The sequence below is a fragment of the Hemitrygon akajei genome, chromosome 4 (genome assembly GCF_048418815.1).
Source record: "Hemitrygon akajei chromosome 4, sHemAka1.3, whole genome shotgun sequence".
NCBI lineage: Eukaryota > Metazoa > Chordata > Chondrichthyes > Myliobatiformes > Dasyatidae > Hemitrygon > Hemitrygon akajei.
The window spans coordinates 14,617,872-14,642,812 of NC_133127.1; the positions used below are offsets into that span (position 1 = coordinate 14,617,872).

At 43.2% G+C, this 24,941-nt stretch overlaps 1 protein-coding gene across 1 annotated transcript in view; it reads right to left on the reverse strand.

Moving 5' to 3' along the window:
* Window positions 1–24,941, reverse strand: part of LOC140726140 (transcription factor COE3-like) — a 435,742-nt gene that overhangs the window by 23,265 nt on the left and 387,536 nt on the right. The window contains 1 exon segment of the mRNA XM_073042113.1: window positions 2,040–2,105. Coding sequence (XP_072898214.1) covers window positions 2,040–2,105 — 66 coding nt within the window.

Sequence of the window (24,941 nt, forward strand, 5' to 3'; positions counted from 1 at the left end):
TTCAGGGACCAGGTGAGATCCTTGGAAATGTGGACACCAAGGAATTTGAAGCTTGATACACGCTCCACTACCACTCTGTTGATGTAAGTGGGGACATGAGCGTGGCTCCCAGCATGCCTGAAGTCCACAATGATCTCCTTGGTCTTCTGGGTGTTAAGGGCCAGGTTGTTGTCGGCACACCACGTGGCCAGGTACCAGACCTTGTCCCTGTAGGCCGTCTCATCATCCCCTCTGATTAGGCCAACCACTGTGATGTCATCTGCAAGCTTGATTATGGAGTTAGAACCATGTACAGGAACGCAGTCATAGGTGAAAAGGGAGTACAGAAGAGTGCTCAGCACACAGCCTTGAGGCACACCAGTATTCAGGATGAGAATGGAGGAGGAGAGGTTGTCTGACTTAACAGATTGGGGTCTGCAAGGTCCAATCGCAGAGGGATGAGCTGATACCAAGCTGGCGAAGTTTGGCGATCAGCTTGGAGGGGATCACAGTATTGAATGTGGAACTAAAGTCAATGAACAGCATTCTGACGTAAGAGTTGGGGCTGTCCGGGTGGGTCAGGGCAGAGTGAAGTGCCCTGGAGAGGGCGTCCTCTGTAGACCTGTTGGTACAATGGGCAAATTGATGGGGGTCCAGGGTAGCGGACAGACAGGATTTCAGATGTGATAGAACCAGTCTCTCAAATTTCATGACATATGCTGGTGATAATAAACCTGATTCCAATTCTGGTTCTGATTCTGAATTCCACAAATTCACTACCTTCTGGCTAAAGAAATTCCACCTCATCTCTGTTCTAAATGGACACCTCCCTATTCTGAGTCTGTGCCATCCAGTCCTAGACATCCCCCTAACCCCACTATAGGAAATACCCTCTATCTAGACCTTTCACTGTTCGTACTGTATTCATTGCCGTGGTGTATGACACTATGATAAAGGATATGAACCCAGGAATTGTCCTGGAGGTTATAAATGAACAAACATTTTGGTTTATCTCTGAGACTGCTTCTTAGCCAAGGAATAAACGCAGTTTACATAAATTGGTATTCAAACCAGCTTCCCTTCCCCTGACTGTAACGACATTTCAGGAGAGCAGCCAACATAATCAAGAACCCCTCCCACCCTGGACAGTCTCTCACTGTCTGCTGTCCCACTGAAAGAACATACACAAGGCTGATATCCCCATCTATCAGGCACAGAACAGCTTGAATGGGCCTCTCACAAGGTAAAGATGAACTCTTGATCTCCCTGTCTGTCTTGTTATGGGCCTTGCCCTTTATGTGTCGACCTGCAATGCACTTTCTTTCTGCAACTGTAACACTATTTGCTGTTTCATATTACTTCAATACATTGTTGTATGGAATGATCTGGCTGGATGGCACACGCAGTAAAAGGGTTTCACTGTTTCTCAGTGTATGCGACAATCATAAGCCATTTTCCAATACTAATAGCACAATCACAGCAGTCTGCTTAATATTCATCAATGGACATCGCAAACAATCAAAGTGAAATAAGGCCTTCCACCTGTGGAGACTGCAACAAGAACTACGTAGGTCAGACAGGACGTAAACTCCAACTTGTTTGTAAGAACGCAAACTGGCGGTATGTAGACGTGATCTATTGTCGCTGATCTCGATACACGAAGACCGAGAAGGAGGCCACTTTAACTGGGACACCGCATTGATTCTGGCCAGGCGCAAGAAGTTTTAGAAGCATGGTTCTCTTCTGATCACTCTTTGTCAATGAACATATCGAAATCTACAAGCCCCTAACAGCCAAAGAATCGTGAGCCAATAGAATTCAAAAGTCAACTGAAGGGGTAGCCAATTAGGTCACAGGCAAGCGATTGGGGGTCTATATAAACTCATGCACTCCCAGAAAGAAGTATCAACAACTGCTCACTGAGGGAGACACCTCAACTGGTGATGAAACATCTGCAAGCTGGTTGCCAAGCTCGGTGAACATCATAAGGCCTTGTGCTAGAGGTTTAACATTGCATTTAGAGGCTGCTCCTGGTAGTGCCCTTAGCTCTACATGCTTACCTGGTTGTTGTGGGGCATTCCGTACAAGGCTTCCACCAGGTCAGCAGCTCTCTTCAGTAGAACCTCCTATAAAACAAGGAATGGTGGTTAATGGCATGCCCTGCTCTTTTGGAAGGAGAGAAATATAGAGATTAGTGGTCAGCATACTGCTTTACAGTATGGGGGGTTCAATTTCTGGTGCTGTTCCTAAGGAGCTTAGACATCCTTGCTGTGATCACGTGGGTTTGCTTCGGGTGCTCCAGTTTCCTCCCACATTCCAAAAATGTCCTGGTGAGGGTTGGTATGTTGTAGGCCGCTACGTATGACGTGTGGCGACACTTGTGGGCCTCCCCCAGCACATCCTCGGACCTGTGCTGGTTGCTGGCGCAAATGACATAATTCACTTATGCTTTGATGCTCATGACACAAATAAAGCGAATCCTTAGTCTTTGGTGCGTGGACAGACTGAAACTGCTAGATGGGTGGATGTTGGATCAGCCACGGGAATGAGATAGGACACTTGGTTGAATGGAGCCAAAACAACGTCAGTAAAACTGAAGAACTGAGTGTTGACTCCAGGGAGGGGAAAGAGAGCAAACATTGGTAGATGGTCAGTGGGGAGAGTCAGCAGCTTTAAATTCCTGGGTGCTAATATATTGGATCACGTGTCCTAGGCCCAGCACATAGATTGAATCACAAGGAAGCTGTTCCAGTGTCTTTACTTAGGAGGTTAGCTAGGTTCAACTTGTCACTGAACACTCTAACAAACTTCTACAGATGTACTGCTGAATGTATCCTAACTGGTTGAATCATGGTCTGGTACGGCAATTCGAACAATACAGGAATGTAAGAAGCTGCAGAGAAGTGGACTCAGTCCAATACATTATGGGTACACTCCTCCCCACCATCAGTAGTATCTACAGGAGGTGCTGCCTCAAGAAGTTCATAGTAAATGTCATTATCAAGTACATATATGTCACCATACATAACACAGAGATTCATTTCCCTGCAGTGCCATTTGCGTCAATGAGCAGCACATTCCAATGATGGGCAAGTGAAGCTGAATTAAGTTATAACCTTTGGTTCAAGAGTCTGATAGGTGAAGGGTAATAGCTGTTCCTGAACCTGGTGCTGTGAGTATCAAGGCTCCTGTACATTTTTCCTGATGGGAACAGTGAGAAGAGAGGATATCCTGGATGTTGGGGGTCCCTGATGATGGATGCTGCTTTCCTGCGACAGTCTTTCATATAGATTTGCTCAATGGTGGGGAGGGCTTTACCCATGCTGGACTAGGCCATCATCTATAGTAGGTAAGATCTATAGTTGATAATCCACATCTATAAGATATAGGAACAGAATTAGGCCATTCTGCCCATTGAGTCTGTTCTGCCATTCCATCATGTCTGATTTGTTACCTCTCTCAACCTTATTCTCTTGCCTTCTCCCCAAAGCTTTGATGCCGTGACTAATCAAAAACATTAACCTCGGCTCTAAGTATACCCATGACTTGGCTTCTATAGCTGTCTCTGACAATGAATTCCACAGATCCACCAACGTCTGGCTTAAGAAATTCCTCATCTTTGTTCTAAAGGGACGTCGTTATGTCCTTGTATTCTAAGACTGTGCCACACATCCATTCTGCATCCATTCAGTCTAGGCCTTTCAATATTTGGTAGGTTTCAATGAGACTCTCCCCACCAACCCCCCAACACATTTTCCTAAACCCCAGTGAATACAGACACAGAACCATCAAATGCACCTCATACTGTATGTTAACCCTTTCATTTCTGGGATCATTCTTGTGAACCTCAAAGAATGCGCCCTGTCCAATGCCAGCACATCCTTTCTTTGATAAGGAGCCCCAGCTTCCAACGTCTGTAGTTTTGTGTCACCTTTTAATTAACCCGTGATCTACCCTTGGTTAACAGGCAATGATGACCAGGAAGAGCAAAGGCAGACAAAAATTATAATACAGCTTCACGAAAAATATTTTCAGTTCCTTTCCGCCCATCGATACTGCCTGGTCTGCTGAGTTCCTCCAGCAGTTAGCTCTTTGCTCCACATTTCAGCACCTGCAGCCTCCTGTGTCTCCAGAGTAATGTTCAGGCAGCTCCATCTTCCAAGAGAGAGATGTCAGTCTGTCAACTTGTCTTCTAGTCTGAGCTACATAATTTCAGATTGTTTTGTTCTCTGAAATAAACTCCTTGCAAGGCTTTTAACTGCACATCCACATCCCTCTGAGGGGGGAGATCCCTGAAGTGCATCTTTGAGATGGAAAGCAGGTTTGCAGTCAAAAAGTGATACATTGCGGTTAATAAAGAAACATTGAAGTTGCCAGTATTGATAGCTGATTTTACACAGCAAGATTTCACCAATAAGAGTTAGTGAGCAACTCAGGATGGCCAGGAATGTTGGTACAAGCTGACCTTCTGTGCATTATGAACCAGCACTGTTGGCACCCAATTGATACCACTTCAGTTTCAAGACCTGTTCGCTCAGCTGTTCTATAATGGAAGGAAATTGTATTGTTGGAGGAGGTCGCCAGTGTTTGCCACATAGTTTGTTATGTGTCTAATGAGGAAGAATGAACTGACATGGACAGTCATGGGACTAATAGCTCTGGTCAAGTAACTAACCAAGCCGCAAGAGATGGAATGTCAGCAGATGGGTGGGTGTAGAGTACAGTAAATGGGTGGGGAGTTTAGTGACTGGTTGGGGAGTGTGGTGAATGGGTGGGGAGTGTGGTGAATGGGTGGGGATTACAGTGAATGGGTGGGTGGAGTTAAGGTGAATGAGAGGGTGGTGATTACGGTGCATTGGTGGGTGTAGAGTACAGGAATGGGTTTGTGGGGGTCTGGTTAAGGTCTGGTAATGGGCAGATAAAGGTCTAGTCAGTAGATGGGTGATGTACTGGTTAATGGGGGGTACTCAAACTGGCAGGGTTTTTAGTAACTTACACAAGGAGATAGGAAGTTATTTATCTTGATTTGTGAATAACACAAAGCTGTAAGTAGAGTTTTATGGAGGTTCATTGCACAGATATATTCCTAGATAGGATACATTAGCAGTCTGAGAGAAAGGATTACAAAGGTTTTGTTAAATCTTGTTGTGCGGCATGGTAGTGTAGAAGTTAGCGTATTGATTTTCAGCACCGGAGATCAGCAATCGGGGTTCAGCTCCGTAAGGAGCTTGTATGTTCTCCTCATAACAGCATGGGCTTCCTCTGGGTGTTCTGGTTTCCTCCCACATTCCAAAGGCATATGGGTTAGGTTTAGTAAGTTGTGGGCATGCTGTGTTGGTGCCAGAAGATAGGAGACACTTGTGGGCTGCCCCCAGCACATCTTCACACTGTGTTGGTCGTTGACACCAAAGATGTATTTTACTCTACGTTTCAATGTTCCGATATACATGCGATAAATTAAGCTAATTTAAAAATATAACGAAATCTAATCTAAAAATATTAAAGTATGTCCAGTGGTACAGACTTGAGGAACTGAATGGCAAGTACTGGGCCCAGCACACAAATTAATTCTCAAAGAATGTACATCAATGCTTTTACTTTCTTAGAAAGTCAATGGTGTTCAGCATGTCACCAAACACGCCAACAAACTTTGACAGGTGTACTGTTGAAAGTATCCTGACTGGCTGCATCATGGTCTGGTACAGTAATTGAAATGTGCAGGAATGTAAGAAGCTGCAGAGAGCAGTGAACTCAGCCCAGTTCATCACGGGCACATTCCTCTTCACCATCAGTAGTATCTACAGGAGGGAGTGCATCAAAAAAGGCAACATCTATCATCAAAGATCCCCACCATGCAGTGCATGTCACCTTCTCACAGCTATCATCGGGTGGGAGGTACAGAGCAGGTTGAAGAACAGCTACTTCACTTCAACCAGTCAGTTCTTGAACCAATCAGCACACCCCTAATCGGTACCTCAGTGTCAGTGATAATATGAGCACTTCGCACGGCAATGGACTATTTTATGTTTTGTTTTAATTGCATATACAGTGGATTCCAGTTAATTAAGCCATTGGTTAATTAGGGAAGCTGCTTATTTGGGACAACTCTTAAAGAACAAAAACTCATTGAGGAATAACTAGCATTCAATTTATTTGGGACGCTATGCTGCTTAAGTCATCAGAAGGCTGTTGCTAACAGTTTCTAACTAGCATCCATCACGTGCACTGTGTGGCCGTTAAACACTGCACTGTTCTTAGAGCAAGTTGTTTTTAACTAGCTTCAGGTACGTGTATTTGTGGTCAAAAAGCAGTGTTTTTTTACACTGATTGTTGGCGAGAAATTAGCAAGAAGGCAATTCAGAACTGTTTTACTCTCTGTGGTTTCAAGCATTCAGGCTTGAAGATGCTAGAAACTGCCAGGGGTGAAAATGAAATGATTTCACTACTTCAACAAGTTAGGAACTACAGAGAATTTGAAGGTATCAGCAAACACATTGAATGTTACAATGAAAATGAAGATTTGGAGGACACATTAATTGAAAACATTGTATGAAAGCAGGCCATTATCTATATTGGGTGTCTGCGCTAATTTTGTTCATTTACAATCAAAGGAACATGGCAATGTACACCGGATGAATTCCTCCATCGATAGCCAAGCGATAGCTTGCCATGTGGCCAAGTGGTTAAGGCGTTCATCTAGTGATCTGAAGGTCGCTAGTTCGAGCCTTAGCTGAGGCTGCGCGTGTGTCCTTGAGCAAGGCACTTAACCACACATTGCTCTGTGACGACACCAGTGCCAAGTTGTATGGGTCCTAATGCCCTTCCCTTGGACAACATCGATGGCGTGGAGAGGGAGAAACTCGCAGCACGGGCAACTGCCGGTCTCCCATACAACCCTGCCCAGGCCTGTGCCCTGGAAACCTTCCAAGGTGCAAATCCATGGTCTCTCAAGACTAACGGAGGCCTTAGCTATTAGGAACTTATACACAGGTTTGTAATGCTGTAGTAGTATTGGCAGTGTTCTAATTTATTCTGTATTTCTTTTCAATACATAATTTACTCAGTTAAACAGTAGTCTGTCTTTACAGTATGTATCTTTTTCTCCTCCACAATCTCCATCAGCACAAGTGAATCATAAGGCTGTGTGCTTAGTCCCCTGCTCTGACTGTGAGGCTTAACACAGGTCCAATGCCTTATTTAAGTTTTCTGATGACTCTACTGTCACTACCTGAATCAACGGTGGTGATGAATCAGCATATAGGGGGGAGATTGAAAATCTGGCTGAGTGGTGCCACAACAACAAATGCTCACTCAGTGTTAGCAAAACCAAGGAGCCGATTATTGACTTCAGGAGGAGGAAACCAGAGGTCCATGAGGCCATCTCCATTGGAGGATCAGAGGTGGAGAGGGTAAACAAAGTTAAATTCCTTGGTGTTATCATTTCAGAGGATTTATACTGGATCCAGCTTGAATGTACCATTACGAAGAAAGTACGGCGGTGCCTCTCCCTACACAGAAGTATGCAAAGATTCAGCATGTGATCTAAAACTTTATTGAACTTCTATAGATATGTGGTGGAGAGTATATTGACTGGTTGCATCATGGCTTGGTATGGAAACATCAGTGCTCTAGAATGGTAAAGCCTACAAAAAGTAGTAGATAATACCCAGTCCATCACGGGTAAAACCCTCCCCACCACTGAGCACATCCACAGGGAGTGCTGATGCAGGAAAGCAGCACCCATCATCAAGGAACCCAACCCCCAATCTAAGGCATTCTCTTTTATCACTGCCGCTATTCGGGAGGATGGTACAGGAGCCTCAGGATCCACACCACCAGGTTTAGGAACAATTGTTACCCTACTGGATCAGAGGGAATAACTTCACTCAACTTTACTTTGCCCCATCACTGAACTGTTCCCATAACCTATGGACTCACTTTCAAGGACTCTTTGTCTCATGCTCTCAGCATTATTTATTTATTTATTATTAATATTATTATTTTTCTAATTTTTTATTTGCACATTTGCACAGTCTGATGTCTTTCACACATTATTTTTTGTCTGTCCTATTGAGGGTGGTCTTCACTTGATTCAATTGTGTTTCTTGTATTTACTGTGAATGCCTGCAAGAAAATGAATCTCAGGTTTGTATATGGTGACATGTATGTACTTTGATAATGAATTTACTTTGAAGTTTGAACCTTTTAACTATTTCCATGAAACTTCAGCTAATTAAGACAACCATTTAATTGGGCCAAAATGTATTGGGTTTGAAGTGCTCCAATTAACTGGAAACCACTGTAATTTTTGTTGAATTTATGATGATTTGTGAATGCTACTTATCTGTTGCCATGTGCCTGCAATGCTGCCAATGTCTTGTTATAAAAGGCAGTTTTCTCTTGCACCGATGCACACATTTAGGGCGGTGTGGTGGTTAGCACAATGTTGCTACTGCGCCGTTGAACTGGGTTCAGCTGCCGCTGCTGTCTGTAAGAAATGTGTACGTTCTCCCTTTGACCATGTGGGTTTTCTCTAAGTGCTTCAGCTTCCTCCTATATTCTAAAGATATACATTTTAGTAGGGTAATTGGTTACATATGTGTCATTGGGAGACGTGGGCTTGTCGGGCTTGGTGAGCCTGTTACTGTGCTGCATCTCTAAATGAAAATGAAAAACATGTGAACTATACATGACGATAAATTCAACTCAGCAAAATGAGTTAAAAACAAACTGGCTTGTTAATATCGCAGAAAATAACAACCTTTCAAACGTTGAAAGACTTAAATACAGTGGCCGTGGAGAGGTCGTTTCCTATGTTGGGGGAGTCTTGGACCAGAGGGCACAACCTCCGAACGGAGGGACGTCCATTTAGAACAGAGAGGAGGAGGAACTTCTTTAGTCAGAGGGTGGTGAATCTGTGGAATTCATTGCCACAGGCTGAGGTTGATAGATTCTTGATAAGTTAGGGCACGAAATATTATGGAGAGAAGATAGCAGAATGCAGTTGAGAGAGATATGGATCAGCCATGATTCAATGGCGAAGCAGATTCAATGGGCCAAATGGCCTAACTCTGTTCCTATGTCTTTAAGTCTTATGGTCTTATGGAATGTTGGTCCATGACTAGAGCTTTCATTAGTTCTGAAAATCATATGACCTTAAAATGAAGCAGTTATTGGTTTACAATGACAACCATACAATTAGTTACAGTGCACAACTTGGCTATAGAACATAGAGCAGAGAACTGTACAGCACCATACAGGCCTTTCGGCCCGCAATGTTGTGCTGACCTTTTAACCCTTCACTCCTGCATAACCCTCCATTTTTCTATCATCTATCGACCTAAGACTTGCATAAATGTCCCAAATGTATCTACACAAATTCATTTATGATATATTTTTGAATTCCTGTAATATTTTGAGAATAACTTTAAGTAAGAAGCTTGACTTTCAAAATTCTACAGATAATTACACAGGTTAAAATGATCTCAGTCAAACGTTGCGATGAATTTGAAGGGTTGGAGGAGAATGTATTACTGATATTTAAACTCAGTCCAAAATAAAACACCTAAGAAATTACCTGCCCCATAGCTGCCATTCATTCAAAATCCCCCAAGATCATAACCATGGCAACGATCCACAAAACATTTAAAATAGATTCAACCCTGTTGCTCTGGCCTCCTAAATTGGTACATTAACGTTTTAACTGCCATAGCCTACATTAGCAACATATAGGATAAAATTGTAAATTTGGGGTTAATGAATCCTCTAATCACTCACTATATAACATAAAATTCATCCCTGATTATCCATTATTCTGTGCAATATCTACTGGGATCCAAGGGCAGCACAGCCTCAGAATAAAGGGATGTTCTTTTACAACAGAGATGAGGAAGAAAGTGAAATTTGATGCCACAGAAGGCAGCGAAACTCAGATGTAATGCTGAGGCTTTATAAGGCACTGGTCAGACCACACGGAGTATTGTGAACAGTTTTAGGCCCCTTATCTAAGAAAAGCTGTGCTGGTATTGGAGAGGGTCCAGAGAATATTCACGGGAATTATCCTGGGAATGAAAGGGTTAATGTATGAGGAGAGTTTCATGGCTGTGGGCCTGTATTCACTGGAGTTTAGAAGAATGAGGGGTATCTCAATGAAATCCAACAAATATTGAACGCCGAGGGAGAGGTGGCTTGGAGGAAATGTTTCCCATAATGGGGGAGTCAAGGACCAGAGGCAAAAGCCTCAGAATACAAGGACATTCCTTTAGAATGGAGATGAGGAGGAAATATTTTAGCCAGAGGGTGGTGAATCTATCTAATTCATTGCCACAGAGGACTGCAAAGCCCAACTCACTCTGTGTAGTGAAGACAGGGTGACATATTCTTGATTGGTTAGCGGGTTAACGGTGGTGGGAAGAAGGGAAGAGAATGAGTTTTTCCAGCATTTTGTAACTGTTTATTCATTTCTGTAGATGCTATCTGACCTGCTGATTTCCTCCAGCATTTTGTGTGTGTTACTCTGGATTTCCAGTATCTGCAGACTCTCTTGAGTTTATATAAAAAGTCATATGAGTCATGATTGAATGGCGAAGCAGAATTGAGGGGCCAAATGTCCTAATTCTGATCAGAATCAGGAATTAGGTTTAATATCACTGGCATACATCATGAAATTTGTTGTTGCACATTTCAAACATAATAGTAGACAAAAATGTGAATTACAGAAAGTATATATACAGTATATTTACTAGTTAAATTTAATAAGCAGTGCAAAACAGTAGTCAGGTAGTGTTCGTACACTCAATGTCCATGCAGAAATCAGACGGGCTTTGCTCTATTTTCAATATTTTATGATCTTATATTTGCTCAGTTAGATTTCCCTCCAAGTACTGTTGATTTTATACACATATAAACCCTTTAACCTCTTAACTGAGGTATGCATGATAGCAATGAATATGTGACTGGGCAGGGAATAGAGGAGTGTGGACCCCATACAGGCAGCTGGGCTGAATTTAGATCGGTATCATGGTTAGCACAGAGATAATGGGCTGAATAGCCTGTTCTTGTGCTTTTCTCTTCTATATTCCACATTCTGTAAGATTTCAGCCTGTACCTCACACCCAAGCATGTACTAGAGGACATGAATTTAAGGTGAGGGGAGGAAAATTCAAATGAGATAGTAGCATATTGTGCGATGCTTTTACAGCGCCAGCGACAAGGGGTTTAATTCCCGCCGCGGTCTGTAAAGAGTTTGAGCATTCTTCCCGTGATCGCGTGGGTTCGCTCCAGGTGCTCCCACATTCCAACAACGTACAGGTTGGGGTTAGTATGTTGTGGGTTGGTGCTGGAAGCATGGTGCCTTTTGCAGGCTGAAGCCCAGCACATCCTCGGACCTGACGAAAATGGCACATTCCGCTGTTTGTTTCGACGTGACGTACGTGTGACAAAAGCAAGCTAATCTTGAGAAGTGCGGGGCAAGTGTTTACACACAGAGTGCTAGGTGCCAGGCGTGGCAGTGGAAGCAGATTCGACAGTAGTGATTGAGAGGTTGGTAGCCAAACACATGAACATGCAAGCAACAAGAAACTTAGTTTAAATCAGCATTGTGTTTGGCGCTGACGCTGTGAGCCAAACGGCTCAAGTTCAAGTTTAGTTGCCATTCAACCTTACACATACACAACTAAATGAAACAACGTTCCTGTGCTGTACTGCTCTATGTTCTTTTGTTTTAATATAAATTGCCAACTTCTTGATGAGATTCCAGCTTACAATTCACACTTGGGTATCTATTATTCCTCATATAACCACAGGGTGACAGAGTGGAGATATGTCTCTAACAAAGGAGGTACAAGGCACTCCTTCCCTCCACGAAGCCTGCAAGGTGTAGCACCTACTTAGCGACCCACCTCCCCCACCAACCGAATCAGGGCGTAGGTGGTATATGATCGTATGAGCGACTGGTGCACATCACAAGTCTTGTTTATGTGACCACTCGATGCCAGGCAGACAATCTCTGAAGAGTATTGGTAATGGCTGGGGTCACCCGTCTTGTAAAGACACTGCCCAGAAGAAGGCAATGGCAAACTACTTCTGTAGAAAGATTTGTCAAACACAGTCCTGGTCATGTAAAGTCCATATTCGCCCACGTCATGACATGGCACATAATGAACGAACAAGCAAACCACTCTGTACTTGTTGATTATACCCTAGACTGTAACTTAATCCTTGGCAAAGTATCTATTATTCTTTAAATCGTGCTTAGATGTGAGTGTAGTTCAAAGTTCTAAGTACATTTATTATCAAAGTGTGTGTGCATTATACAACCTTGTATCTCCTTACAGGCAAGCACAAGACAAAGAAACCCAAAAGGACCCATCAAAAAGAGGCTGTCCAATCAGAAATCTGATGTGCAGAAAAAAAACACATTATGCAAACAATAAAAGCAAGAAAATAGCATTCTGAACTGAAGTCCATAGACCCTTAGTCCAGCGAGGACAGTGCCCTTCAGAGTAGCTGACTTTCTGTATTAAAATCTTTGGAATCCCTCAGTTAGATTCTTGTTTGTATCTGTAGTTATACTATATAAATACTTGCTTGAATCTCTTGGTTACATTCCAGCCTGTATGTTACTCCAGAGCACCTGGAATTCTACACATGAACCCCTTTAATCTGATAATTAGATTCCAGACTCTAATTCTTTCCAGAATGCTTGTTATTCTACATACAAACTCCTTGAATCTGTTGATTAGAATCCCGCCTGAAACTCACTCCATGGTAACTATTATTCTATATATACAAACCATATGTACCTTGCAATTAGATTCTAGCCTATAAATCACTCCTGACTATCTATTATTCTTCATATAAACCACCTGTACTTCTTGAGTAGATCCTAGCCCATAACCTAACTATTTATATGTATATATTTATATATATATATGTACATATATAAACCACCCCAGTTCCTTGAAAAGATTCCAGGCTGTTACTCACTTACATATATTTATTATTCCATAAATAAATCACCTGTACCCCCGATCAGATTTCAGTTCGTAACCTAGTCCTGGGTACCTAGTAAATTCCCAAGCCCTTCAAATTGATTTCAGCCTGTAACTCATTCCCAATTAACTGTAACTTTGCAGCATCACTAAATATGCCCTGCCAAAAAGTCTCAAAAATAACCCCAGAAAAGGGAATGTCTGGGCAGTGTTTCAGGGAACCTATCGAATGTTGAAAGGCTGAGTTGGTGGTGGTGTCTAGAACCAGAGGGCACAGCCTCAAAATGCAAATTCCTCCATTTAGAACAGACGAGGAATTTCTTTAGCCAGAGGGTGCCGAATCTGTGGAATTCGTTGCCACAGGTGGCTGTGGATGCCAAGTCATTGGGAGCATTTAAGGCGAAGTTATGATAGGTTCTAGAGATTAGTCAGGGAATGAAAAGGTTATGGGAGGTGGGTAGGAGAATCAGATTGAGAGGGAAATTGATCATCCATAATAAAATGGCACAGCAGACTTGATCTGCCAAATGGCCTAACTCTGCTCCTATGACTTCTGGTCTTCTGGAAGGTTTTCCTCATGCAACTCGATCCAGAATCATTAATTTATCACATGTACATTGAATCATGCAGCGAAATGTGTCATTTGCATTAGCAGCCATCACAACCATCTCCACACATTCCGGCACCAACGTAGCATGCCCACCATGTTCAGCAGAACAACACATGCATTAACAACAACAGCAAAACAACCCACTTTCCCACACACAGGCAGTCCTCCAACCCCAGGACAGGCTGCCTCTGAGCCTCCGGCCACCAGTCCTTGGCCCCAGATTCTCAGGATCGCAGACATGTGGTCTCCAACATCTAGTCCCTGGCCTGGTCTCATAGGCCTGCAGATCTCCAATCTTGGGACTTTGAAGCCAGTACAGAAACAGGCCCTTAAGCCCAGCTTGAACATGTTGACCTTTTTGCCCATCCACACTCATCCCATTTGCCTGAATCAGGACTATGTCCTTTTATGCCTTGCTATTGGTGTTCAATCTAAATTATGTCTAATTCAATCACTTCTTCTGGTTCCTGACATCAACCATTATTGAGCAAATTAACTTTTCCCTCAGTCCAGTTCAAACCCCATTGTCTTCCCTTAAACTTGTGCCCTCTTGTTTTGATACCCCTCCCAAGGGGGGAACAAAAGATTCTGTCTATTAACATGATCTCTGGCCATTTGAGCTGTGTGACCCAGCAATCTCCTGATTTAATTCTAGCCTAATCATGATAAAATGACCAATGATCCTACCAACTGGAATATGGGAGGAAACCTGGGCACCTGGAGGAAACCCGCACAGTTATGGGAAGAAAGTACAAACTCCTCAAGGACAGTGGTGGGAATTGAACTTGAGTTGCCTGTGCTGTGAAGCACTGAGCTAACCACTACTCTACCATGCCACCCATCACACCCAGAGCTTCCTCTCTCCTTTATCAAACCATTATTCATAGCAGGAGGCTATTTGATGTATAATGTACTTTATTTAAAGTTACAGGTTGATATAGAAGGCCCTTCCGGCTCGATAAGCCCGCATTGTCCAGTTACACTTTCGAACCCAGAGGAAAGCCACATGGTCATGGAGAGAACATGCAAACTCCTTATAGACAGCAGTGGAATTGAGCCAGGTTTCTGGCGCTGTAATGTTGTCACACTACCTTGCCATTGTGTTGTTCTGTGTCCATGGAGCATATAAAAATACAGTGCAGGAACTGTCCTGTAAGCCCACGATGACTGTGTTGAACACAACACAAAATTAAACTGATTGATTCTGCCTGCACATGACCTATACCTGTCCATTCTCTGCATATTGATGTATTTATCTAAGAGCTTCTTACAAGCTCTGTTCCAGGCGTTCCCAAGCTGGGATCCATGGACCCCTTGCCTTGGTCTTTGGCATATAAGGTTTGGGAACCACTGCTCCATCATATCTACCTCCACCACCACAATGGGATAGAAACCGTCCTTGAGTCTGGTGGTACATGACTTCAGGCTTTTGCATCTTGTGTCTAGTGGGAGGGAGAAGAAGAGATGATGTCCAGGTGGTGGAGTCTAATTATAATGGCTCTTTTCCTAAATCAACGTAAAACGTACAATCTATGGTTTCCATGTCGACTTAAATACATGCTCTGGGGAAAGGATTACCCACCCAACTAAGGCTCTCATAATTTTACATAGTCTGTCCTCAACCTCCAGTGGTCCAGAGAGAACAATCCAAGTTTGTCCATTGTTTCACAGCTAATACTCTCTAATCTAGGCAACATCCTAGTAACACACACAAAGTGCTGGAGGAATTCAGGCCGAAACCTTGATGGTATCTTTTCCATAGCTGCTGCCTGGCCTGCTGAGTTCCTCCAGCATTTTGTGTGTGCTTCGTGGATTTCTGCAGATGTTCTCCTGTTTGTGAACGTCCTCGTAACCCTTTTCTGCACTCTGTCCAAGTCCTTTGCATCTTTCCTGTAACACTGTGATAATAACTACACACTCTCTCAGCCTGCACCGGTCACTTTTCATCTTTGACTGCTACTGTTCCACATATTTACACAACTGCTTGTTTTATTAGAATAGTGTCAGTAACACCATACTGTCCGATATAAACACGGACCCCACATTTTATGTCAACCTGTCAATCTTCAGGTCATCTCATCTCAGAGACGTGTGCTAATTTTACTTTATATCGCAACTATATTTGCTGTGTATGACCACTATTCCCTCTAAGTTGCACGGGTGCGCAGACACACAGTAACTGAAATGCTCCTGCCCACATAGCTCTTACTGCCATGTAGCTGGAATTGGACGCAGCTAGAAAAAAGTTTACAAAATGTGAAAGATTTTATTTGTTGTACTGTATTTCATTATACCCTTCAATTAAAAAATAAGATTTAAAGTATGCGATATTTCAATTTTCATTCTAAGTATTCATAGTATGCATAATACCAAAAACCATTTAAAATACCGTGCAGTTTTCAATTTGTGTAAAGATTCCCTGCTCTGTGCAATGGATGGCTGATGCAGCTGTTAAAAAAATCTAGAGGGAATGTTGTTTGTGACTATACTGTATATACTGTGATATGCACCTTTGCCCGAGAGGAATGATGTTTCATATAGTTGTATCCATGTGTACGGTTGAATGACAATAAACTTGAACTTGAAAAGTATAGAAGGTAGCATAATTATAGTAATTTTTTATGAGTACTGATGCCACAAAACACCAATTTCATGACATATGTCAGTGATATTATGTTAAGCCCTATTCTGATTCACATTCCCCTTGAGAAAGAAGACCAGACCTCGCTCAAAATTCCATGGAGCCCAATGTAACTGGAGCAGGACATCTCCTCTCTCAAACAGAAATCCTCTGGCATTGAAATCTGTCCTGAAAATCAAAATGTTGCAGATGCCAGAAAGCTGACATTAAAAAATCATTGCTGGAAATGCCCAGCTGGTCAGGCAGTGTCCGCAGAGAGAGAAACAGCCAACTTTTCGGGTCTGAGACCCTTCTCCAGAACTGGGAAAGAGAGCCTACCTGCCATTTTCTGCTCTTATACAATTTGACCATCTCCCTATTTACTGTCCCTGCTTTCATTCACACGGATATTTAGGTTATGGGTGTCTGGAGTGTGGGTGCAAAGAAGGGGGTGTGTGAAAACTATATGTAATTCAAAGGAAGCACTGGAGTATCATTATAACTCTAGAGTTATCTTGTGTTACATTTTATCATTAGCATACAAAATATCATGTAATATTGAGTTGAACAAGCTTCTGCTTCCAAGCGTGTCTCAATATGATGCCTGTTGCTGAATAAGACACTTCCATCTCCACTGGCTTCAATGTCTGTCCAGTGACTTTGTTCACACTTACAGCACACAGAACATTACAGAACAGTACAGGCCCTTCGGCCCACGAGGCTGTTTACTGTTCACTATTTACCTGTGCTGCACACTACATGTATTTTGAATTTTATTTTATTGAGTTTTTGTGGTAATATTTTGTTTTATGCGCTGCGTGTCATATATATTGTGCGGGTGCACCGTGGTTTGGAGGAACATTGTTTCATTTGGTTTTATATATATATAAAGATGTGTGTATATATATACTGTCAGAGAGCAATGAACCTGAATTTGAACAATGTTGTGCCGAACTTTAACCTACTCTAAGATCAATCTAAACTTTTCCTCCCACATAGCCCTCCTTTTTACCACCATCCATCTGATAACTTGGTAAATTAGCAAAATTGGTCAATTGTTTTACTAGTTTAATCTTGCTACATGCACTCAATGCAAAGAAAAGCTTGTGATGCATACTGCTCATTAGGATCAATTCTTACAGCAGCTCTTTGGCTAATACAAAGAAATAGAGTTTTTCTGTTACAGGCAAAATGCAGCACAGGCAGACAATAAAGTGGAAGACATTAACAAGGTAGATTTTGAGGCAAAGAATCCATCTTTATCATACTAAGGAACTGTTCTATCATCATAATAGAAGGAGTCCTTGAGCCTCCTAGTATGTGCCTTTAGGCTTTTGTCTCTTCCCCCAACCTGGAGGCTGGGAGGAGAAACATTGTCCCTCTCAACTTAAACCAATACCCTCAGCTTTTTGAGTCCCGTTTCCCGAGGAAGAAGGCTGTGTACACTCACCCTATCTGCAGTACTGTGCACAAGTCTTAGGCACATATGAACAGCTAGGGTGATTTTATGTATTGCACCGTAGTAATTTAATGTAATTTTTATGTATTGCACTGTACTGTTGCCGCAAAAGAAACAAATTTCATGTCTTTTTTTTTAACACAGCAAATGGTGTTGTCATATTGTACAGTATTGTGCAAAAGTCTTAGGCACGTATATCTAGCTAGGGTGCCTAAAATATTTGCACTGTACTGCTGCCGCAAAAAAAAATTAATAACATATGTGAGTGATGATAAACCTGATTCCGATATGGGTCTCTATTGTGGACTGAGAGCGGGAAGGGGGCAGGGCGAGGGAAACCATGGCTGGGAAAAGGGGAAAGGAGAGGGGAGGGAGTGGGAAGCACCAGAGAGTCATTCTGCAATGATCAATAAACCGATTGTTTAGAATCAAATGAGCTAGCCTGGTGTCTCAGGACTGTGTGTGTCTACACCCACACCTCCCCCACCCCACCCCTGGCACTCCTCCTCTGTCACTTGCCCCAGATCGCTCCCCGCAGTACTCCGCCCTCACCATTCCCAACACGCTTTGCTCCCACCAGATTTAAGCATTCACTCTCCACTCTATATTGACAAATATAGTACTGTGCAAAAGTCTTAGGTTACCCTGGCTATATGTATGTGCCTATGATTTTTGCACAGCAATGTATGCCCTCATAATTTTGAGCAGTTCCTTACAAGGAGCAAAATCCTTGCCTGCCCAACCTCTCCCTATAATTAGTCCTTCGAGTCCTGGCACCATCCATGTAATCGTCTTTGTGCTCTTTCCAACTTAAGGTGTCTTTCTTAATCCACATCTGCATCCTCAAAGGAAACAGCATTATGAAGGACCCCATGCACCCCTTCATACAATCTCTTCTCCCTCCTGCCGTCTGGGAAAAGGCACCGAAGCATTCGGGCTCTCACGACCAGACTATGTAACAGTTTCTTCCCCCAAGCTATCAGACTCCTCAATACCCAAAGCCTGGACTGACACCTTGCCCAATGTCCTGTTTATTATTTATTGTAATGCCTGCACTGTTCTTGTGCACTTTATGCAGTCCAGTGTAGGTCTGTAGTCTAGTGTAGCTTTCTCTGTGTTGTTTTTTTATTACGTAGTTCAGTCTAGTTTTTGTACTGTGTCATGTAACACCATGGTCCTGAAAAACATTGTCTCATTTTTACTATGCACTGTACCAGCAGTTATGGTCGAAATGACAATAAAAGTGACTTGACTTGACTTACAAGAGGATGTCGAAAACTGTACACATGCAGATGATGCAGAGGGGCTATGTACCTCGATGACAGAATTCGTTACGAGTGAGAGTGGCCCCTTTGGCAAAGCTGGAGGAGAGCGAGTGTCAGATAGGTCCAAAAACAGATAAACAGAGGAACACACTCACTACAGCCCAGGTCTTCCCAGCTACATGTCGAGGCTCTGAACTCATTTCACTGCTTGAGCATCGCCATCCCCTGAGGCTAGACAGCTGATTAAGGACACAGTGCAATTTGTCATAATCATTTGACTAAACGGATTTTAATAAAAGATTCTTAATTCCATGCACATAACACTGACTTGCCCACACAAATAGTGGGGACCACAGCTGAGTCTGGCTGACTCATTGGATGCAGTGAGGGGAGGTTATATAATCCAGGGCATACCCTCTTCTCAATCTGAGACAAGCCCAAAGACACACATTCAATATTTCGGGAACAGCTCCTTCCCCTCCACCATCAGATTTCTGAACAGTTTGTGAGCCCGTGAACTGATCAAGGTAGCACGGGTTTATTGAGCAGAGAACAACCTAACGTCCAGCATTCTAACCAATTATATTGCTGTTTGGTATGGTGGCTCCAATGCCAGGATTGGGTAAAGCTGCAGAGGGTTTGTAAACTCAGCCAGCTCTATCATAGGCATTAGCCTACCACCATCGACGACATCTTCAACAGGAGATGCCTCAAAAAGGCAGCATCCATCACTGATGACCCCCACCACCCAGGACGTATCCTCTTCTCATTACTACCATCAGGGAGGAGATATAGGAGCCTGAAGACACCTGAAGATGCTTTCTTTTTGCAGTACTTATTTATTTTTTCATATATATATATATATATATATAAATGGTAATTTGTGTATATTTTATGTACTTCCCCTCCTTGTACTATACTGCTGCAACTCTTCTTACTACTCTTCTCCCAGCACTATACTGCTGCCACAAAACATCAAATTTCATGACATTTTCAGTGATAATAAATCTGATTCAGATTTACTATTAATGTATTCATGTCCCTTACTTGTTCTCAGCTGAATTTCTAGCCTTCAGTATGAAGCTGAGTGCAGTTTATGGGTCAGAATTTTCAGTTTTGCCAGAGGACCCTGTAACACAAGATCTCATCCTGCCCATGCCTTGAATGGAGTGCACTAACTTAAAACTTAGGACAGTACGGCACAAGATCAGGCCCTTTGGCCCACAGTGTATATGCTGAACACAATGTCAAATTCAACTAAATCTTCTCTGTCCGCACCCAGGCAGGAACAAATATTTCATGACGAGCTCTTCTGTGAACCTTCTTGGGATTTTTTTATACATTAAACGTCTGCTATAAATGCAAGTCATTGTTATTAGAAATGGGACAAAGTCTGCAGATGCTGGAAATCCAGAGCACCACGCACAAAATGCTGGAGGAACCCAGCAGGTCAGGCAGTGTCTATAAACAGTGCCACCTGATGTGCAGGAAGGAACAACAATATTAAATGCCTTGATCCAACATCTGCAATAACTCCAAGCAACAAATCTCACAGACTGACTCTTCCCGTCAAACCAACCTTGGACAGTTCATCTAACAAGGATGAGTTATAAATTCCACCTACCCCCCACTAACTCCACTTCCCACTCACTTCCACCCAGCTTCACCTTCACAATGGGCTGGAGGAACGTAGTGGGAGAAGAGTGGGACGAGTTAACTTCCCGCAGAATAAATCAGCAGCATGTCTACTTCTCAAATCGGGACATGTCCTTTCCAATGAGCATCTGTCAAAGAGAAGAGGAAAGGAATTATCCTGTGTTCTGGGTCCCATGAGAGGGACGAAGGAAGATAGGACCCTACATCCACATTCCCAGCCTCTGCTGATGTAGTTAGCAGCTAACAGAAGCTTCAGGGATCAGAGTTCTACACAATCGACGCCTGGTTGCAAATGGAGAGAGTAAATTTGATTGTTCTACCGATCCCAAATTGAATTTGCTGCTGCTGTCTCGTTGATGTGACGGCATGATTCAAATGTGCCCAGGTAATCCCTGAAGGAATCATATGTGGTCACGAGTCTCTGTGCACTTACACTGTCAACCCTCTCTCACGTCGTCTCATCTTTGTCAGAAGTGATAAGCAGGAATATTGCAGAACTATCAGAGGAGATTTTTATTTTTCACTTGAGGATGCATTAGTATGGAAATGCTACTTTATAGTGGAGGGGAAAGGGAATGTGAGAGTAAACTCTCAAGAGAGTAAAGCGCAGAGATAAGCAACAGTGAGGATAGAACTGAAATCAGGGCGTAAGTATGCAGGTAAATAAGGAGCAAATGACATAAGAGAGAGGACTGAGTTAAAATGAAAACAAGAAAGGAGAGGGATGCAGAAATGAAGCACGATAGAGGGGCGGAGGAGACACAAGAGGATCCTGTTGCTGAGATCTGGAGTAGCATTTTAAAAGGCAGAAGAATGGGTTTGCGAGGGGTGATTAATCAGCCGTGATGGAGCAGGAGAGCAGACTCAGTGCACTGACTGGCCTAATTCCATTCCAGCGGCTTACTGGAAGATCAGGCAGCATTCATGGAGGGAAATAGGCGGCTGATGTTCAGTGTTGAAGCACGATAGTGTAACGGTTAGCACAATGCTTTACAGTACCAGCAACCGGGATTCAATTCCCTCTGCTGTCTGTGTGTGCGTTCTCCCCGTGACTGCGTGACTGCGTGACTGCTCCGGTTTCCTCAGCTGGAGGAAGAGCTGGTTGGCAATAGGCACATCCAGGTGGGGTGGGTGGTAGTGATGAGGCCGAGGAATTGAGAGAGCCAGAGGCAGCAGCATGGATAGAGAAAGTGGCAGGGAGAGAGAGAGAGAGAGAGAGAGAGTGAGAGAGAGAGAGAGCTGGAGAAAAGTGAGGTACCCTGATAATGTGGCCATTAAGTATATGTTCACGGTCTTCTGCTGCTGTAGACCATCCACTTCAACGTTCGACATATTGTACTTTCAGAAATGCTCTTCTGCACACCACTGTCGTAACACATTGTTATTTGAGTTTCTGTCACCTTCCTATCAGCTTGAACTAGTCTGACCATTCTCCTCTGGCCTCTTTCATTAACAAGGCGTTTTTGCCCACAGAACCACTGCTCACTGGATTTTTGTTTTAGCTTATCGTGCCATTTTCTGTGAACTCTAGAGACTGTTGTGCATGAAAATCCCAGGAGGTCAGCAGTTTCTGAGATACTCAAACCACCCCATCTGGCACCGACAATCATTCCAAGGTAAAAGTCATTTAGATCACACTTCTTCCCCATTCTGATGTTTGGTCTGAACAACAACTGAATCTCTTGACCATGTCTGCATGCTTTTATACATTGAGTTGCTGCCACATGATTGGCTGATTAGATATTTGCATTAACAAACAGGTGCATAGATATACCTAATAAAGTGGCCACTGAGTGTCCAATCACAAGTATTAGGCATTACAGCCAAGGTTGCAATTTATTGCCCATCCTCAGTAGCCTTGATGGTCCACTTAGAGCTGAAGAGCCATACAACACAGAAACAAGCCCTTCAATCCATGGACTATTAAGCACCCATTTATATTCATCCCCATTCAATTCTCCTAACATATGCATCGACTCACCTCTCATATTCCACCACTCACCTACACATGAGGAGAATTTGCACCATCAAATTAACCCCTCAACCCGCACACCTTTGGAATATGAAAGGAAACTGGAAGACTGCGGGGGAGGGGGAACCAACGAGATCACAGGGTGAACATGCAAACTCCATACAGTCAGCACTGTGGATGAGGCTCCATCCTGGGTCCCTGGAGCAGGGAGAGAGCAGCTGTACTAGATGTGTCATTATGTTGTCCATGCCTGGTTTGCTCCTTGAGTGGATTGGCTTGATGGACTATTACTTGTTAACCTGTAGGGCCTGAAGTCATATAGAGATCAAACTCATTTTAATGGACACCATTACTGCCATAAAACCACAAGGTCCATAATACCTTAAGACCATGAGATACAGGAGTGGAATTAGGCCATTTGGCCCATTGAGTCTGCTCTGTCATTTATCATGGCTGATCCATTGCACTCTCAGCCCCAAACTCCTGGCTTCTCCCTGCATGCCTTGGCTAATCAAGCTCTAATTAAGAATCTGTCTTAAATCACAGTCCATTGAGTCCGATCTACCACCCAATCATGCCTGCTTCATTTTCAAAGTCAAGAGATTCTACGGATGCTGGAAATCCTGGGGAACACACACAAAATGCTGGAGGAACTCAGCAGGCCAGGCAGCATCTGTGGAGAGGAATAAAGAGACGACATTTTGGGTTGAGCCCCTTCTTCAGGGCCAGTCTGGTCCTGACCAGAATGGTGCTAGAGGCAGATACCTTAGGATGAGATTGATCTTAGAGTAGATTAAAAGGTCAGCAAAATATCATGTATTGTGCTGTGGCGTTCTATGTTCTATGTCAAAACTCCTCTACTCTCTCCCTAAAGCTTCACTCTCTTCCTATACTGAGGTAACCAGAACTGAACACTAAACTCTAAGTATGGTCTAACCACGATTAGAGCTCCAACATTACCTCATGGCTCTTCAATTCAATCTCCCGAATAATCAAGGTCAACAGACCACACAGCTCCTTAACAACCCTATCAATTTTGGGTGACCATGTTAAGGGATGTGTGGATGGGGACCCAAAGATCCCTCTGGTCCTCTGCACTGCTAAGAATCCTGCCATGCCTGAGTTTCTTAACTACTTTCTGAACTGACCTGACAAGCTAGAGTCAAATGTAGGCTAGGATGGGTAAGGGGGGAAGATTTTGTACCTTAAGTGTCTTCAGAGATTGTTTATAATGCCTTGCAGTTAAAGTGAGAGAAGGGAAAGTTTAAAGGAGACGTGCAAGGTACTTTCTTAACGTACATGGAGAGTGATGCATGCCTGGAATGCATTGCCAAATTAATGTTGAAAGCAGATACAGACACCAGAAAACATAGAACATTACAGCACAGTACAGGCCCTTCGGCCAGTCATACTGTGCTGATCTTAGAACCTACAATAATCTAATTCCCTCCTACATAGCCCTCTACTTTTCTATCATCCATGTGCCTATCCAAGAGTCTCTTAAATGTCCCTAATGTATCTGACTCTGTCACAACCCCTGGCAGCACATTCCACATATTCACCACCCTCTGTGTAAAAAATTACCTCTGACATGCCCCCTGTACTTCGCTCTAATCAGTGTAAATTTACGTACCCTAGTACCAGACGGCCCCCGTTTTCTGAACCTTCACTTTACGACACCTAGCTTTTACGAAAGACCTACATTAGTTACCTGTTTTCACTACCCAAAGAGTGTTTTCGCTTTGACGAAAAAAGGCAGCGGGCGCCCCGAGCAGCCAAGCTCCTCCCCCGGCACTGAATTCTAGCCGCCATAGCTTAAACGATAAAGACATTTTCGCGGACGTGGAATTTAAAGGTAGTCGCGGGTGGTTTGATCGGTTTTTAAGGCGACGGCCGCTTCATAGCTTAAAAGTTACTGGAGAGAGTGCTTCTGCCAAGAGCGCTTGCGTGAGATTTTTGCTATGCTTGACAGTGCTGCAATGATTGCAGAGAAGTATTTCTACTTTATATAGGCTGTGTAGGTTTTATGTGTTATTTGGTATGATTTAGTAGGTTATTTTTGGAGTCCGGGAATGCTCACAAATTTTTCCCATATAAATTAATGGTAATTGCTTCTTCACTTTACAACATTCCGGCTTACGAACCGTTTCATAGGAATGCTATGTCTTCGGATAGTGGGAGACATTTTGTATCTGCCCACTTGATCTATGCCTCTTACCAGCTTGTACACCTCTACCAAGTCACCTCTCATCCCACTTCGCTCCAAAGAGAAAAGCCCTAACTTGCTCAACCTCCCTTCATAAGACATGCTCTTTAATCCAGGTAGCATTCTCTGAACCCTCTCTAAAGTTTGCACATCCTTCCTATAATGAGGCGACCCAAACTGAA